The 17927-nt window shown below is 51.1% G+C and overlaps 1 protein-coding gene across 1 annotated transcript in view; it reads right to left on the bottom strand.

Annotated features, from left to right (window-relative positions):
* Nucleotides 1-4293: 4293 nt before the first annotated feature.
* Znf862 (zinc finger protein 862) overlaps nucleotides 4294-17927 on the bottom strand; it is a 28219-nt gene continuing 14585 nt past the window's right edge. The window contains exons 5-7 of the mRNA XM_036182841.1: nucleotides 10518-10616; nucleotides 7609-9726; nucleotides 4294-6168 (exon numbers count right to left, since the gene is read on the bottom strand). Of these exons, the coding sequence (XP_036038734.1) occupies nucleotides 6077-6168; nucleotides 7609-9726; nucleotides 10518-10616 (2309 nt within the window). The 3' untranslated portion in view covers nucleotides 4294-6076. The remainder of the gene's footprint in view (nucleotides 6169-7608; nucleotides 9727-10517; nucleotides 10617-17927) is intronic.

The raw sequence follows: 17927 nt of genomic DNA, 5'->3' as shown, positions 1-17927 counted from the left end.
CATTGGGGACCAGAAAGTTAGAACATCGTGAAGGGGGTGCCTGAAGGAGGGCCTTCGAGGACAGCTGGCTGGCTTTCAGCTGGTGTTTAATCAGTTTTAAGTGTGGGCATGCTCCTGAGACCACTTACCTGAGTCTCTCTTCTTGGACTCCTGTCCAGGGACTGCCTGCTCACCTGCAAAGCCTAGCAGCTCCTGAAGTGCCCAAGGACTCCCAGGATTCCAAACTGGAAAGGTCTAATGTTCCCTATCCCTCTATACATCTTTGCTGCCCTATGATCCACCCCCACCCCACCCCTGTGTACCAACAGGCTGGGTAGTCTCTCCCCATCTGGAGGGCCATGGTAGGAGGGAGAGCCTGAGGTACAATTTAGACTCCTTCTGTGTTGTCCCCTAGCCCCCCCCCCCTTTATTTTTGCTGGCACTTCCTTGCCTTGGAGTGGCCTCACGGGAGCCCTCATACTGTGTGACTCTAAGTTCGTGTCTTCCCCCTCTTCTGAAAGACCTGTGGTTTGGGAAAGGGGAAGGGGCATCATGGCAGGCACTGTGGGAACTGACCTGAGCCCCTCTCCCTGCTCCTTGGTAACCCAAGGCCTGCATTCCTGGGGTAAGTACAGAGGCTAGCTAATATCCACCCAGAGATGGATCTCTCACCTCTCCCATTCCCATCTTAGGTAGGTTACAGCCCCAGCTAGCTGTTCAGTGACTTGGACCAAACCCTCCTGGTGCTGGGAGAAGACCATAGAACTGTGGAGGGTATGGCAGGACTGGCGGGCGGGGCACTGCGCCCTTCCCCTCTGGAATATTCCTTCATCTGCTTCCCCAACCCAAATTTGCACTTTAATTTGACCATCTCTGGGGACCTTTGGGAGACAGACCCACCTGTCTTGGCTGGTGGCAAAAGGGCTCTCTCTCATCCCTCCACTCCAAGATGGGCATGGTCCCCCGCTGGGCCAGCATAGGGAGTGTGCCGCTGGTCACTGGAGGAGACGGTGGCCGCACAGAATGCCTGACCACTGCTCGGGCTAGCACAATGTCCTCAACCTCTGTCCCTTAATGTGTATAATTGCCACCTGCTTTGTTCTGGGTAAGGAAGGCAAGAGCTGTAGGTAAAACTTCAATAATATTAATTAAATGAGAATGGATTCTGAGCTCTCCCTGCGCCCCAGGTGGGCCAGGCAGAGCGTTTTGCACTAATGTGTCCCGTGGTGGACTTGGTGGGGAGCGTTTGCAGACATGCACGGCCAATGACTGTACTTGCTTGGGGGAGGCACTCCCTCTGCATCTGAATGTACTGCTAGGCAGGTGGGTGGCAGGCCTGGGCTCCGAGGGGCCTTCTGGAGTGCCTTAGCATCTTTTGATTATTTTTTTCCGAGGAAAACCAATTTAAAAAACCGGACTCCCCCTCCTTTGTTTACAAAATGACTGATTCCAGAACTGGGGCTGTCTCGTCCTGCCACGTGACCCTGACTTGTCCAGACCCTGTAGATGAGACCCTCTCAGTATTCGTCCGATGTCTGCACCCCTGTTCCTAGGTCGACTACTAGCAATATGCATGTACTATGTAGAGTCTACTGTAGAAACTATTGCTACATCAGCATCTTTGCATGAGGACAGTTGGGACTGGATTGTGCTGGAGCTGCCGGGGCAGGGCTGGATCCAGCCACTACCGCTTTTCTGCCCTCTCAGAGCAAACAACCGTCCCTGAGGCGGACAGACGGACGGACGGATGAGTACAATAGGTCCAGGGCAAGGGACCAGAGACAGGGCTGATACTGTGAGCTTGGAGGGGCTGCCTGCCTGCCTGTCTGTCTCAGTACTTGAATTCTGCCTTGTTTTCTATACCAGTTGCTTCAGCTAGTGTCTGATTTGCTGTCTTACTTTGCCCTTGAATGTGGATGCAGCGGTGTGTGAAAGGCAATCGAGGCGAGACCCTGAGTGAGGGTCCTGCACGGTGTGACTGCAGGTCTGGGCCTCCAGGAACACTGGCCGTGTGGCATTTGTTTAGAACCGAGGGGAAGGTGGAAGGAAGGGCCTCTGAGGGACTGGCAAGCTGGCAGGGCCTGTCCCCTCCAGGGAACTGTGGGGTGCCTGGCGCTACCTGATCCAACAGCAGGAACCTCCCAAGCCCAGTGCTACCCCTGTCATGCCCCACCCGCCCTGCCCCATTGTGCCCTACTTGGGTTCCCCCAAGGTGGTGATTTGTAGCTCAAGTGGAAAGAGCAGGTGGCCCACCAGCCAGCTGAAAAGCCCCTGTTAGAATCTGCTTGCTATGGACCCCGAATCGGAATGGTGAGCATGTGACATCTCAGCTTTAACCACTGCTTCAAATGGCGCTGCTGCTCTGTGGTTCTGCATGATGTCAGCCAGCCCAGCCTGTGCTGCTGGAAGAGGGTCTTGGTACAGAGTGTTTCAAGAATGGCAAAGGTGTTTGCTTTTGTTTGTTTTGTTTTTCGAGAAATGGAAAAGGATGCGCCATCTAAAGCATTCTGATCGAGTAGCCTCCGCTTGCGTCCCAACAGTCGCCTTGTTGCAAGCATTTTCCACACGATTGTGATTTTTATGTCAAAAGAAGCCAAAATTTGCAATACTATTTTTAGCAGACAAAAAGAAAAAGTATAAAATGTATAAATATTTTTGCCTTGAACGTTCTGGGTGGCTCTGGGTGCAAGGAGAACATCTGTCCCTTCGGTGGGATGTTTAGAGAAGGACCCAAGAGAGAAGGTTGTTTTGAAGGCACTGTCTAGGGGTTAAAGTAGTGTCATAACACATGACTGTTAGAAACTAAGTTAATAAAAATCAGTTGCCCCCTACCTCTAAGAGGGGCTTCACGGAACCACTGAGCTGGAGCAGACGCCACACCTTGGCTTTCTTTTGTTTGGGGGAGGAGGAGGCCTTTATTCTGTCCCTCCAGCGCCCTCCTGGCTCTTTCTGTGCTGTGACCCGCAGTGACAAGACTGTTACTTTGTAGCCATGGCTGACAACATTGTATCAATAACCAAAACCACCGCAATGTGGGCAAGCTGACCAGGGAAAGCCCAGAGCTGTGAGCCTGTGCTCAGAGCTGTTTCAGAGGTGGAAGTCCATGACAAACAAAAGCATGTCATCATTAATTGTAAAGCACTTTGTAAAATTCACGTTTACAGAATAATAAAGTCAATTCAAACCCCCCCCCCCCCCGCAAAAAACGTCAAATTCTGCTTTATTCAAATAAAAAAAGTTAAGACTTGAACATGGTTCTTTTAACCTAATTTTCACATCCTTGAAAGCAGGAGCCCAGAGCATCCCAGACCGGTCATCCTTGTTCCTGGCTACACAGATGCCAGTCCGAGGGAACCTGTGACCACCACAGTCCTGACCACACTTAGCACTCTAGGGACTTGCCCTTGGTGGTACAAGGTCTGGAGGTGGTTACAATCTACTGTGTTCAGCCGGCCAGGGCTGAGCTTCCTTACTCCCTGAGTCTCCATGGCTACTGATACCAAGTGCCGAGTACAACGCTGGTTACTTGGAACAGCAGTCCCAGTGGGCACCAGATATCAGGGGACAGGGGGTGCCAGGAAACACAGGAGATGCTGTCAAGAGAACAGGCAGGAGCCAGAGGCACAGATCTCTATGAGTTCAAGGCCAGCCTCATCTACATAGAGACAGACAGCTGGGGTGGGCTGGGGGTTGCTGAGCATGTGAGAAGGCAAGAGAGGAGGGGGAGGCCAAAGGGGCAGTGCCTCCTCTTCATCACAATGCCTTTGACTTGTTTTCTCCTGAGGCAAAGCCAGGATGCTCCCAGGGCAATGCAGCCATCCCTAAGAGCAACACAGGACCAGCCTGAGCACAAAGGCTGCAAGGTGAGCACATCACCTTGAGGGACTGACTGCACAAGAATATTGCTTCTTTGTCTTGAGCTGGCAAAGGGGCACTGGGGAGGACCTTCTCTGGTCAAAACCTTGAGTAAGGCAAACACTTAGGCGAATAGCCTGCTCTATGCGTGACGGCCACCCAGTGCTTCTGGGGAGACAGCCCAGAAACACCCTGCTCCAAGGAGCCCCTTTTCTATCTGAAGAAGATACCAGGAGGTGACCTCAGGGTGCTGGTGTGAAGAGGACAGAGTGCTTCTCCCCTTGGTAACCACCTCAGCTCCCCAAACTTCATTCCAGAAACCATGCCTACATTACTCACAGGACTGGTGTCTTGCTGAGGGGATTTTTTTGTTTGTTTGTTTAAGATAGCGTTTCTCTGTGTAACAGTTCTGGCTGTTCCTGGAACGCGCTTTGTAGACCAAGCTGGCCTCGAACTCACTGAGCTCTGCCTACCTCTGCTTCCCAAGTGCTGGAATTAAAGGTTTGAGCCAATTCCACACGGTGCTGAGGGGATTTTTTAAAGAAAAGATGCAATGGAAAAGGTGAGCCACGTGGATGGAGACCTACACCTCAACCCTGACCTGGCAAATCCCTGGACTCTAAAAAGACTGCCTGGGCTATCTCCTAGACCTGGGGCCAAAGGCCTGCCTGCCGCCTTTCCCCAAGCCCCAGGCTAGATGGGAGATTTTCCTGAGTGGGAAAACCGTACACTGCACACTCAGGCTAAGTGCTGAGGCTGAGAGCCAGGGGTCTGCATAGCGCTAAGGCACCTGGGTGCAGCACTGCTGGGGTGTTCAGCACCTGCTGGAAGGAGTGGGCGGTGGCATGGTCAGAGGCTCTGTGCTTATGACACAGAACAGGGGGCAGACAGGCAGCAAGCAAGGCTCCTGCCCACTTAAAATGAGCAGGAGCTCTTCCAGTAGGCAATTCTCCAAACTGGAGCTAAAGGCAGAACCTAGACAGATCATCCTAACCAAACAGACAACCACTGAGCCCACAAGGCCAGTCTGCCCTGGGATTCACAGTGAAAGGGCCCAAGGGCAAAGTTCTACCTGCAGCCCTTTGTGAGAGGGGAAGTGGCTTTTAAGCCAGAGAATACCAGTGACGGTCCTGGGGAAGCTTGTGAGAAACTATAGCTGCTGAGCTGGGTTGGGGAGCAAGATTCTACTCGTCCAGGGTGGGGCACGTTTGACAAGCCCTGGTGCATTCTGCAGAAGGACAGGTGCACCTGTCCTGTGGACAGCATGTGTGGACAGCATCACTTCCACCTCCAATAGGACTCTAGTGGCAAAGCTGATGCCTTTACCACTAAGGACATGGCAGGGTAGGAGCAGCTAAGTGCTCTAGACAGGCTCCTCTCTCCAGGACTTTGAGACTCCCATTACTGCCACAGCTACAGGGAGCCAATAGGCACTTGGGTTCTCTGTGGCAACCACCACGTGAGGAGTGAAACTGAGGCACAGAAGAGAGGGAGAGACCGATCATAGGCACACTGTCTGTAGAAGAGCTGGCCGGGATTCCACACCTCCCCAACTCCTGCACTCCTCAGGAAACTGCCTGGTACCATAGCAGCCAAGCCCAGGGTTCAGGGTCGGGAGGGAACACCAGGCTCCCTTGAGAGGAAGCATGTCTCACTGTGTAGGAGCTGTGGTGAGGCCACCTTCCTCAGGTGCTCTGTGCAAAGGATTCTGGTCTGTTTCGTGTTAAAGGCAGGTCTTGAGGGGAAGCTTCTCCTTGATTCTACTGCGTGAGTTTCTGCAGTGGTCCAGAACGGCCAATCCTGGGGGGCTTCTGCAGCAGGCCAAGGTCTCTGGACCATGGTCATCTCCACCATCAAAGTGGTCTTCCTCAGAGGCCACCTCCTAGCTGTGCCAGGGATGCAGAGAGCTGGGGTATTCACCTGCTACTCCACACTCCTACCTCAGGAAATTCCTTTGCCACCCTAGCGTGGGGGATGACCTCTCATGGCAGGATTCTTTCTTGGGGAAAACAGACTTGGGCTAAGTGTCTCTCTGGTATGCTTTTGCACTGCTGTGCCTTGAGGACCTTGTCCCTTGAGGATGTTTGCTTCAACCCTTTGTCAAGCCCACATCCTGGGCCCATGAGGTATCCTACCAGGACAGCCTAGAATCTTCAGAGAGCCTCTCTCCACGCTTCAGAACCACAGGGCCTTTGAGAAAGTATGGGGCCCAGGAACCTTCACCAGGTGATCCTTCTGAACCTCATGGCTTCCCAGATGATGAGATGGATGTCTTCTGGACCATGGATTCCTCCTTACAGAGATCTTCCATCCCCTCCTTCCTGAGTCCTGTATCTGTGGAGGAGACAATGGTAAGGTCACTGAGCAATGGGTGGGCACCTTCCCTTCCCTATGTCTAAGTGTGGTAAAGGCGGCATCCAGTACAGACCAGACAGGCCAGCACTGCATCCCACACCACTCACCTGCCTGTGGTAAAGGCGGCATCCAGTACAGACCAGACAGGCCAGCACTGCATCCCACACCACTCACCTGCCTGCTCTGTTTGTTCTTTTTCTTCCCGGGGCAAAGGACTGGGTTGGGGCTTTGTCCTCAGGGGACATCTGCAAATGTCTGGAGGTCCTTTTGGTTGTCACAACTGAGATGCAGATACTGGTATTCCAAAGGAGAATTAATGGTCCTACCCAGTGCATTGGGATCCACTGTAAGGAGTTACCAGGCCCTGGATGTTCACAAGGCCTGCTGGGGGGTGACAACATCACACACAGCTTCCTAGTGTCCCATTTGCTTCTTTCACTAATCCCATCGAGAGGACAGCTTTTCCTCCTTATTGCGGTGCAGGGGACAGACTCAATGAGGTCACTCTTTGCTATCACATGGAAAGAGACACACCTCCTACTTCCTGCCCATTTGGGGTGCCAGGGCCATCAGTCTTCTCGCCAAGCCTCTGTCACCCCTGATATTCAAGTCCACTGTCAATGACCACAGACTCAGGGGTAAAAAACAAAAAACTGTGGGAGCAGTAGAAGGTGAGCGGCTGGAAAGGCGGCAAGAGACATGCCTCTCTCCCTGCTGAGCATCAGTGTGAAGAACCCTCACTGGTGGAGGGCTTTGGTCTCCAGGACTGGAGGAGAGGGGTGCTTTCCAATCAGCTCCCAGTACTTTGCCGTATGATAGACTACAACCCCACCCTTTGGCTGGTGGCTAACGGAGGCCCCTCATCTGTTTTCAGGCTCCCCTGCTCCAGAGATTCCCACAGCCCCAGATGGAATGCCTCTCCACACCACTTCCTCCACAGACACCCTGACCCTCCCTGCTCTCTTCTCTCCAGAACCCCACTGCCAGGCCCAAAGTCAAACCAACGCAGCTCAGAACGGGATAGCGCCGCCGCCTGACATCTCCAGCCCTTAAATTTCCAGCAGTGAGCTTCATCTCAGTGCCATGATGCTCAAGTGGCCAGGCTGCCATCTGCTCACTCACTCCTGGATGAAAACCCCAGCACCAGGACACTGGCTTACAGAGGGGTGAGACCTACGGCCGGGGCAGGTGACCTCAAACTGCATGCCACAGTATGCCCGCCGTCAGGATCTGGAGCACCAGGGCTCTCTACTGGGTCACATACTCCTCCAGGATAGCTCTCCTGGCTCCAGCCCCACCCCCCTGCAGCACTCCATGGGTCCCTCGTGAGGGACTACTTGCTCAGACTCTGGCTCAGTGTGGGACTGGGAACATAAGGGGCTCCCTTTGGTTCCCATTCTAATGATTTGGGGTACTTACTGGCATGGGAGCGGGTAGGCACCTGGGCACAGGCATGCATGTGGCTGAAGCGTCGTCCTGAAGAGGTCAGGTACCAGTGCTGGATGGCTGGCTGGGGGTCATACTCCGTGACTGCCACGCCGTTCAGGGCTGTCATCATGAGTGTGTTGAGCACCTCATTGGAGAGCTTGGTCCTCTCATCAGTCCTGATCCTGTTCATGGCCTTGAATCCCCGTTCACAGCAGGAAGTAGAGAGGGGCACACTGACCACCACAGCCAGGAGCTTGCTCAGCAGAGGGAATCGGCCGTGCTGAGTCAGGGCGCTCTTGCACAGCATGGAGAAGGGGAGGTTCTGGTTTACTGCTTTCAAGCTCAGCCACTCCTGCAGCAGCGCTTCCTCACTGTACCCCACGGGGAGGGAAAGCTCAAAAGACCTGGCCAGGCTGAGAAGGTCACTGTTCCCGAAGCAGGCCAGTTCAATCCCGCTAGGCCAGGCCATGGTGTCTAACACCTCCATGCTCTTGAGCTGTGTGGGGCGGTCTGCATCAAACCTCTTTCGGAGGTACTTGACCCCAGTCAGGATTGTTCTCTCCCTGTCTGCCTGGAACCACTGCTCTGCATTCTCCGCTCTGTCCAGGAAGATGCCATGGAGCTGCCCGTCCTGGAAACTGGCATTGAACTCCTCTTCTTTAGGCCCTGCCTGTTGGCGGAGACTCTCCAGTGCCACATAGGCGTGCCCCAGGGTAGAATTCACTTCTGTGACCAGCACAAGCTCCTTCTGGCATACCTCTGACAGAGGTCTGTAGATGTTCAGGAAATCCAAAAGGAAGTAACAGAACTTGATGAAATGGAAGCCCTTCGTCAGCTTCAGCATGCCCCTGGCTCTCTGACCAACCGGGCCTCCAGCCTCCACCACACTCTGAAGGTGCCTAGCCAGGGCAGGCCAGCTCATGATGAGTGCGTTCAGAGTGCGCCTTTGGCTGGCCACCCACCTGACCGCATTCAAGTCCTTCAGACGGATGATTTCTTGCTCCAGGAGAGCTGCACCACCCTGCAGCTCACTGAGCCTCTTATTCGAGGACTGATAAAACTTGAAGACAGTCCGGATGTGCCGATCGCACTTCCTCACCAGATCAATGCTCCCACAGGCATCCATCACAGCCACATGCAGCTGGTGGGCCACACTGTGCACAGGCAGGAGCTGAGGGATGATCTCCCGGAACTTTTCCACGAGGCCTCCCTTGCAGCTCAGCATGGCAGACCCATCAGTCCCCAGACCCACCACCCAGCCAGGCTTCCGGAAAGGGATATCCAGCTCATCCAGGGCCGCAATGACGGTCTCAAAGTACCCCTCTACTGTCTCACTGGAGAGAGGGGCCAGGGTGATGTACGATTCCTTCACCTCCATCTGCTTCAAGTAGCGCATGTATACCCCCACGCAGGCCTGGCTGGAGGAGTCTGTGCAGCTGTCCAGTATCAGGCTCACACACGGGGAGTTCTGAATGTCTCTCAGGATCTCCTTCTGCAGAGTCTCAGAGATATACTTGATGAACTGGGTGCACGCAGTGCGATTCCGGTACTTGCCTAATAGCGAGGTGCCCGTGTTCTGGAGGAGCTGCAGGACCTTCTCAAAGTCATTCAGGGGCTTGGAGTGGTAGGCAATGGAGTAGGCAGCATTGAAGAAGTGCTCCATGTTGGCCATGAGGTCGCTGGAGATCTCTGGAGTGAGGGTGGGCTGAGGGCTGCCACCTCTGGACTCCACGGTGTTGACACACAGTGTGTGCGCCTTACTGACTTCATGGTATTTTAAAGTCTCCACTTTAAAAGGCCCAGCGTAACCTTGGACTAAGCGGGATGACTTGTCGTGGAGAGTCGGTCTTTCTCTGCAAACAGAGCAGAACAGCTTGGTCTCCTTGGAGTCCATTACTAACCAGGGGAACTGCCCAAACCACGACCTCTGAATGGAACGGGGTCTGTATGTCCTCTTGACTTTCTGAGGTCCGTCCACTTCCCCTTCACACATGCTGGGAGGACAGTGAGAGGTACACGTCTCCATGGAGGCTGGAAGCGCGAAGGATGCTGCAGCTGAGGCCTGGGTTTGGATGTTGGCTTCTCTCACTGCCATCGTCTTCTCCTTCCCTTTGAAGACATGAAACTGTGCTTGGTTTTGCTGTTCCGAGCTCAGGGATCTACCAGCTAAGACACTGACACTGAGTAAGACACTAAAGCAGAGAAGCCGAACATGTCCCTCCTTCTAGAGATCAATGCCAGCCTCTACGAGGCCTTCCCAGCGTTACGAGTGAAGGCCAACCTGGTTCCCTGACAGGTTGTTTGTTCTTCTGTTGGCTCCCCATCTACTCCCCCAATACCCCAGGATTATGAGACACCAGCTGCTGATGAGCTTAATCAGCCACCCTTGGCCATACACATTATTAAACAGGCAACTTTAATCTTCTTGTGAGGCTCCACGAGCAAGCGAGGTTAAATCTGAGCGCCTTCATCTTCTCATGAATCTCGGAAGGAGGTTAAGATCCACACAGAGCGGCTACTGGCCCGTGAGTTATGGATGGGGAGTGTAAAACACATAGTTCTCACAGGCCACAGAGCTGCCACTGCTCCCCAGGAGGAGAGGAGAGCGCTCGGAGGCAGGCCCCACCCACTGCTCTGTCCACTGTCTCTCGTTTACCTTCCGCCAGCTCAGCCACAGCTATCAGCACTTCTGCTTGTCAGAGGACCTTAGCTCTTCTCTACAGCCCAGCAGCCGAGACTGTTCTACAGTCTCAGGTAGGGCTAGTTCCTCATTCATCTTTGCCGACCTGTGGCCTAGTAACATAATCAGTCCAGGATAGTCCATGGCTAAACTCATGTTGTGTGGCCTCCCATATGTGTCCAGACTTGTGCCTTTTAGAACTTGATGAGGCTAGACTCACCTACGGAATGGCTTTTCCCTGGTTTTAGCCCATCCTTGATCCAGGGGGTGGCTCTCCGTCTCAATCTTGTGATCAAGTCTGGCTTGGCAGCAGGTGGCTCTGTTGCAGAATTGAAGATTCATAATATCACTGGGCTGGCAGAGCACATAGCCCACCACACGCTAGACCTGGCCCTGTAATGCAGAGATGACTGAGATCTGTCCCGGATAAGGACCAGCTCGTGGGACAGACTTAGAAGATACTCACTTGAATGCCTAGGTAGCGGCCAGGGAAGACTTAATTCCTAGCCAGGATGGATGACTTCAATGGCCAGCCATGAGAACCAAGAGCCAGTAAGATGCGTCCAGAAGGGAAGCGGGGAAAAGAGACAGAGAATAAAAGAGAAGGAGAAAGACGCAGGCATGCAGGCATGCAGTGCAAAGCCCATACAAGAGGCTGAAGTTGCCATCAATGGCCTGGGCTTGAGCCCCACCCCACGTAACCTCAGTGGGCTTTTGTGCGGGTGATTAGCCAGCTGCACATATTTGAGTGAAGGACCTTTAAAGATACCTACCACCTGAAAGAGGAGTAGGAGAGTTACACACTACTCTTAGCTCAGGGTATGCAAAAAACTGCTGCCTTATTTAATGTGACATCTTTACTGTCTCCTTTCATGCTTTTGTATGTCTGTAAAGGTGTGCAATAAAGGGTCAGAAAGGTGGCTCAGTGGGTAAAGGTGCTGGTCACTAAGCCTGATGGCCTGAGTTCAAATCCTCCAGGAATCACATAGTGATAAGAGAGAAATTACTCCCACAAGTTGTCCTCTGACCTGTACATAGATGCCATGGCGCACGCACGCGCATGTGCACACACACACACACACACACACACACACACACACACTATTTAAAACACGTAGAAGTAGCATCTTGAGTGCTTCTGGGAGGAACTGAAGGAGTGTTTATCCTTTGGACCACTTGGATATTCACATACATGACATGGGTATCCGTGTATCCACATGTCTACTCTTAATAAAAATGAAGGAGGTAAATGACTATGGTGTGGCAGACTGAATAGCTATCCTTCTTGAAATGGCTTTAAAAGAGAGTGAAGGAATAACCAGAAGCACAGGCCCAGAGAAACACTGTGCTGCACACACAGGAGACAGAAGATGTGCAGGCCCAGAGAAACACTGTGCTCCATACACCAGGAGACAGAAGATGCGCAGGCCCAGAGAAACACTGTGCTGCACACACAGGAGACAGAAGATGTGCAGGCCCAGAGAAACACTGTGCTCCATACACCAGGAGACAGAAGATGCGCAGGCCCAGAGAAACACTGTGCTCCATACACCAGGAGACAGAAGATGCACAGGCCCAGAGAAACACTGTGCTCCATACACCAGGAGACAGAAGATGTGCAGGCCCAGAGAAACACTGTGCTGCACACACAGGAGACAGAAGATGCGCAGGCCCAGAGAAACACTGTGCTGCACACACAGGAGACAGAAGATGCACAGCCTATACCACAGGGGAGGCTGGTGGTGGTCTGCAGCACAGACCGATCCAGATGTAGGCTCTGGTGGCAGGACTGGGGTGGGGTGTTGGGAGTCACCAGTGGGTGAGGAATGAACAGAGCTGACACAGGCCCAACACTTGTTCAGAGACCTAGGAGGCCCGTACAGCTATCCAGGGAAACCAGGAAATAGCACCAGGCAGGGAAAGGAGAACAGAGGCTGAGCACACTCCAGACCCAGGACACGGAAAAGGGAAGGAGAGTGGTATCTAAAACAGACAAGTTTTAGTTCATAGGCTCAGGGGTACACTGCTGGATGACAAGCACTCTGGCTGCTGCCTGTACCTTCTTTACCAGTGACAGAAAGGGTGTGTGTGTGCAGTGTGCGTGTGCGTGTCTGTGTGTCTGTGAGAGAGAGAACTGGAACTGTCCTCTCTTTCCCTCCAAATGCCAACAAATAACTTTTGTAATCTCTTCTATGACACACTCAAATTATAGCTGATCCTCACAGTGTCACCTATTCTTAAATGACTGTACAGAGCTTCCTGTTGGCTTTTAAAGCTTATTTTATTTATTATTATTATTATTATTATTATTATTATTATTATTATTATTATGTCTATGCTGCAGACCACCAGCCTCCCCTGTGGTATAGGCTGTGCATCTTCTGTCTCCTGTGTGTGTGTAGCCCTGGTTGTCCTGGAACTCACTCTGTAGACCAGGCTGGCCCCACACTCACAGAGACCCACCTGCCTCTGCCTCCCGAGTGCTCAGATTAAAGGCGTGCGCCACCACACCCAGCAAGGTTTTGTTTTTAAATAGGAATGAACTTAGAAAATAACAGTTTCAGAAACGCTTCCTATGTGAAGACGAGAGATTAACAACAAGCAGGGAAGGCACTAGACCCAGGACTGCAGGGAGCAACATGGAACCTTAAGACAGGAACCAAGAATTAATGCTGAGGGGTTGTGACAGGCTCAGCTCCCTGATCTTCCAGAGGACCAAGTTCATTTTCCAGTACCCACACTGGTGGCCCACAACTGCCCCTAAGTCCAGCTCCAGGACACATGACTCTCTTCTGATCTCTGTGAGCACCGCCACACACATGGCAGACACACACAAACATACACATCAATAAAAACAACCTTTTAGAAAGTTTATTTTTATGTATGGTTGTTTGGTCTGCATGTATGTCTGTGCACCACGTGTGTACCTGGTGTCCTCAGAGGCCTTAGGGCTGGAGTTAGAGAAGTGTGAGCCACCATGTGGATGCTGGGAATCAAACCCATGTCCTCTGGAAGAGCAGCCAGTGTTCTCAACCCTGAGCCCTCTCTTCAGCCCCCAAATTAATATTTTTAAAAATAAAGGACTTTGTGGGGTGGTGGTGACGCACACCTTTAATCCCAGCACTCAGGATGCAGAGCCAGCGGATCTCTGTGAGTTCGAGGCCAACCTGGGCTACAAAGTAAGTTCCAGGACAGGCATAAAGCTACACAGAAAAACCCTATCTCGAAAAACAAAAAAAAGAGGGGGGCTTCAAGAAAAAGAATTAATATCAACAATAAGAAAAGTCACGATGGGACTGCAGGAAAGAAGAAAGAGCACTCAGAAACAACAGCAAACTGGGAATTTAAAAAACCCTGAATTTCTGGGAAATAATATAAATACACCTATCTAAAAGTTGTAAAAAAAAATAAAAGGCAGAAAATAGAGAAAAAGAAATAAAACAGAGTCTAAGTCTGGCAAGCATCTGCTAACACAAGAGTTCTGAGAAAAAAGAAAAAGAAGAGATTGAGGTCATCACAGGAGGCCATTTTTCCTAGGTACGAAGTTGGGGAGGGGAAGGGAGGGGAGGGGAGGGGAGGGGAGGGGAGGGGAGGGGAGGGGGCCCAGAGCTACTGTAACACGCACTGGAGCACATATATGGTGAAGCACACTAGAAGAGATTTTCAAAAGGTCATTATTAGTTTTATCTATGCACATGTCTGTATGTAGGAGTGTGTGTACATGAGTGACCAGAGGTGTCAGGTGCCCCCAGTCTGGAGTTACAGGCAATTGTGAGCTGCAAGATGTGGGTGCCGGAAACTAAACATGAGTTCTCTGCAAGAGCAGTTCATGGTAACTGCTGAGCCATCTTTCCAGCCCCCACTGGGATTCTAAAAGTTCTCAGAGGAGAAATAATACCTTGTGTTCAAAGACTTAGGAATTAGAAGGGTAATTCAATTTCTCAGCAGCACCAGTAAACACCCAACAGAACAATGCTTCCGGACCATGCTGAGGAAGTGGTTTCCATCTGGACTCCATGTCCATCAAGTCATCACTCAATCATGTGGGTACCATGAAGGCCCCTGCAAATCCTAAAGACACCTGCAGTGTCTTAAAAAGAAGCTCTGGGATCTACCATTTGCTAGGAAGCTACCAGAAGACGTGTCCACTAAAACGTCCACAAAAGGGAAAGACGCAGGAAGTGGGAAAGTGACAAAGGGGACTCCAAGCCTCAGCTGTGTGACAGGCCTAGGAACTAATCTGAGCAGGGGAGAGGAAGGTCCAAGAGGAGAGCGCCCAGAAAAAGAATGACGGCAACAGACCTCAGGATGTTTGACCACAGGAAAGACATCAGATGTGTTTCTTAACTCCACTGGAGAGTTCAGACAGAATCAGAGGGAGTACAAAAAAAATTAACCAAATAAAAAAATATGAAAAAATTCCACTTCCATGGTGAAAAAAAACTCTATAATGAAGGAAACAGCACAATACAGCACTCAGCAGTAAATAACACACAAACACAGTTAGGCAAATAACTCACATTGATGGAACCATAAAAGTGTGCTATACCTGTTCTGAGAGGATGGAGGGGAGAGAAGTGGACCTGCGTGGCGTAAGAGGCCATGTCTTCATCCTCCACAGTAGGAACCACTAGGTAACATCTAAAATTAAACCAGGAAGAGCAATAAACACATGCAACATGGTACTAAGGTATGACTCTGTCTGCCTGTTTGGGCTGAGGGCGTCACATATGAGGCACCAGGGCCAGGCAGATGGCTCGGCAGGTAAGAGCACCTGCCGCCAGGCATGGCCACCTGGGCTCAATTCCCAGGACCTATAGAGTGGACGGAGGGAGACAAACTCCTCCCACAAGATGTCCTCTGACTGGCAGGCACGCACCCACATACAAGCACACACCTGCAAAAAATAAAGACAATTATAAAAGAGTTTCAATGGAAACCTACAAGATACCACAGGCTAATAAAAAAAACCCAGTGCTAGAAATGGGTTACTTCTTTTGGAGTTGGCCAGTGAGGTTCCATAGACCCGCCCCCAACATTACAGGCCATTGCCAATAATGGTTACCCTCCAGAACTTGATGGTGAGACCCTATAGCTGAAGACACTACTTGAATTGAGTCCTAGATAGAACCTGGAGAAATCAAACTGGTACTGACCTAGAAGCTTTGGCCCTATTGGTTAGCACTCACAGAGCTGGCAGGTGTTATGCATGCTACCAAAGGAGTAAAGTAATCTTACCCACTTGTGAACCCTGCAAGACATGCCCACTGGTACAATAGTAAGATAAATGTCATGGGAGTAACCAACCACCTTGACTAGATTTAACACTAGTTTCGTAAGATAGGAACTATACCTGACTCCATCACCGAGGTCAAGAACCTGTGGTTAGACAGGTCATAGGCCCGAGGGGAGAACCTACCATCATTCTAAATGCACACAGTATTTAACAAACTGCTAATGACTTATCTTCACACCCATACATTAGAGCACCTCTTGACCCTCCTCAGAGAAGCTTCCCCCTTAAGGAGATGGCAATTACTGGAGACCCACAACTGGTAAGGGTGCAGAGAATAAGAGATGGTGGGATGCTCAGCCTTAAGTAGGACCTCTATATTATACTCCCCCTTCCCAAGCCCAGGGATCATTGCGGAAGAGGGGGCAGAAAGAGTGTAGGAGCCAGTGTTCTCTGGACAGGGCAGCTGCATACATGGACTAAGAGCAGTTGAGACATCATGCACAAGACCTTTGCAAGCTCAAGTCAGACTTGAGTCCAAGCACTGGGAGGGGAGGCAGGCATGAAATTCTCCCCCTTTTGGCAACTGATGGCTGCTAGGAAAGGGAGAATCAGCTCTGTAAGGGTGTAGTCCCTGGTAGGTTGACCATGCTCAAAAGCACAAATTGGACTCAATGAGTTTTTTCTTTTAAATGATACAAATTTGTGTGAGTAAGAAAGAGGGTGTGGATCTGGGAGGAGTTGGAGAGGGGTGAATACAATAAAGACAAAGTCATCAAATAATGGATTTTTAAAAATGAGGCACCTGCCATCTATCGTTCAAGTGGGGTCACGGCACAAACACAGAAGGCAGACAGTGCTGCCCCTGACCTGTGAGGAGGCAAAGAGAGGACCCTGAAGAGGTCAGGACGCAGATGCTGGAGATGTTTGGGGGAAAGCTGTCAAATGGATTGTGACCCCCCCGCGGCTACCACAGGGAAGGTGGGGATGCACCACCCCTCTCCCTGCAGCTGTGGGGGTTGTCATAGGAACAGCTGAGGGTGCTCCTTTGTTAATGAACTACAAGAAAGCCAAGCCCCAGTTCCACACCCAAATGAAGGATGAGGCACTAGCAGGAATGAGCTTGCAGCCTTCCTCCCCAGGTCCTCTCAGGCAGAGTCTCTGGGTCAGTATTTTGATTCTGGGTTTATGAGAACCCAAGTAGGGAGCCCAGCTGAGCTTACTGGGTCTTCTGACCTGGAGAACTTCAAGACAATAAAGATTTCTGATCCGTCTTGGCTACTCTCATCCCCAGGGTGACAGGGGTCACCCCAAAAATCAGATCTAAAAGTATTATTGTGGTCTGGCTTGTTCTTCACTCCCTTGCTCCAGGCTGCCCTAACCTGGAGGCACAGTCCTGTGTGCAGCTCTGGAGAAGTTGGCCCTCTGGCTTCCCCTTGGTCATTCTAACATTTCTGCTTGTCTCCCGGGCAGATCTTCCCTCTAAGATTTGGTTTCCATTAGGTGATACAACTTCTCCCCAACATCACGGGGCCAGGCTATAGTTAAGAATCTTTCTCAGAGGCAGGCACTGCTCATCTGAAGTAAATGACCTAACTGCTTAGCACATGGTGCCTTCTTTTTTTTTTTTTTTTTGAGACGGGGTTTCTCTGTGTAGTAGTTTGGTGCTTATCCTGGATCTTACTCTTTAGACCAGGCTGGCCTTGAACTCACAGAGATCCCCCTGCCTCTGCCTCCTGAGCACTGAGATTAAAGGTGTGCACCACCACCACCTGCAAGATGCCTTTTTTACTAATAAAAATCCTAGGTTTAGGGGCTGTGGATGCTGGTAGAGGGCTTGCCCTGTATGCACAAAGCACTGGACTCAATCCCCAGCACAATATAAACTTGGTGGGGTGCATGCCGATAGTCTTAGCACCTGGGAGGTGAGGCAGGAGGACTAGACATTCAATGTCCTCTTCAACTACACAGTGAGTTTGAGGCCAGCCTGAAATACACCAGACCCCTGAGGTATCAAACAACCAAACTAACCAGACCAAACCAAAATAACCAAACAACCAAAAGAACCAAGCCAAACCAAACGAAACCAAAGACTCAGGTCAGCCTGGTGTTTCTAATACCGACAATGCCTGTCCCCCTTCCTTCTCTCTGTCTCTTTTCTTTTCTCTCAGAGTCTCGGGCTGGCCTTCCAAACCCTTGACTCTTCTGCCTCAGCCTCCTGTGTCCTGGGATTACAGGCATGTACCACCATGCCCAATGACAAGTTTTAGTTTCTTAATGGTTAAATGTAAACTAGATTCCTAGATGTTTTTTGGCAGGAAGCAAGAGACCTCACCAAACATGATCAGAGTGTGAAAACAGAAAGCAGAAAATGTAAAACACAGAAATAAAAGAACA

Source organism: Onychomys torridus, chromosome 3 (assembly GCF_903995425.1).
Source record: "Onychomys torridus chromosome 3, mOncTor1.1, whole genome shotgun sequence".
Lineage (NCBI taxonomy): Eukaryota > Metazoa > Chordata > Mammalia > Rodentia > Cricetidae > Onychomys > Onychomys torridus.
This window is presented reverse-complemented; position numbering and strand designations above follow the sequence as displayed.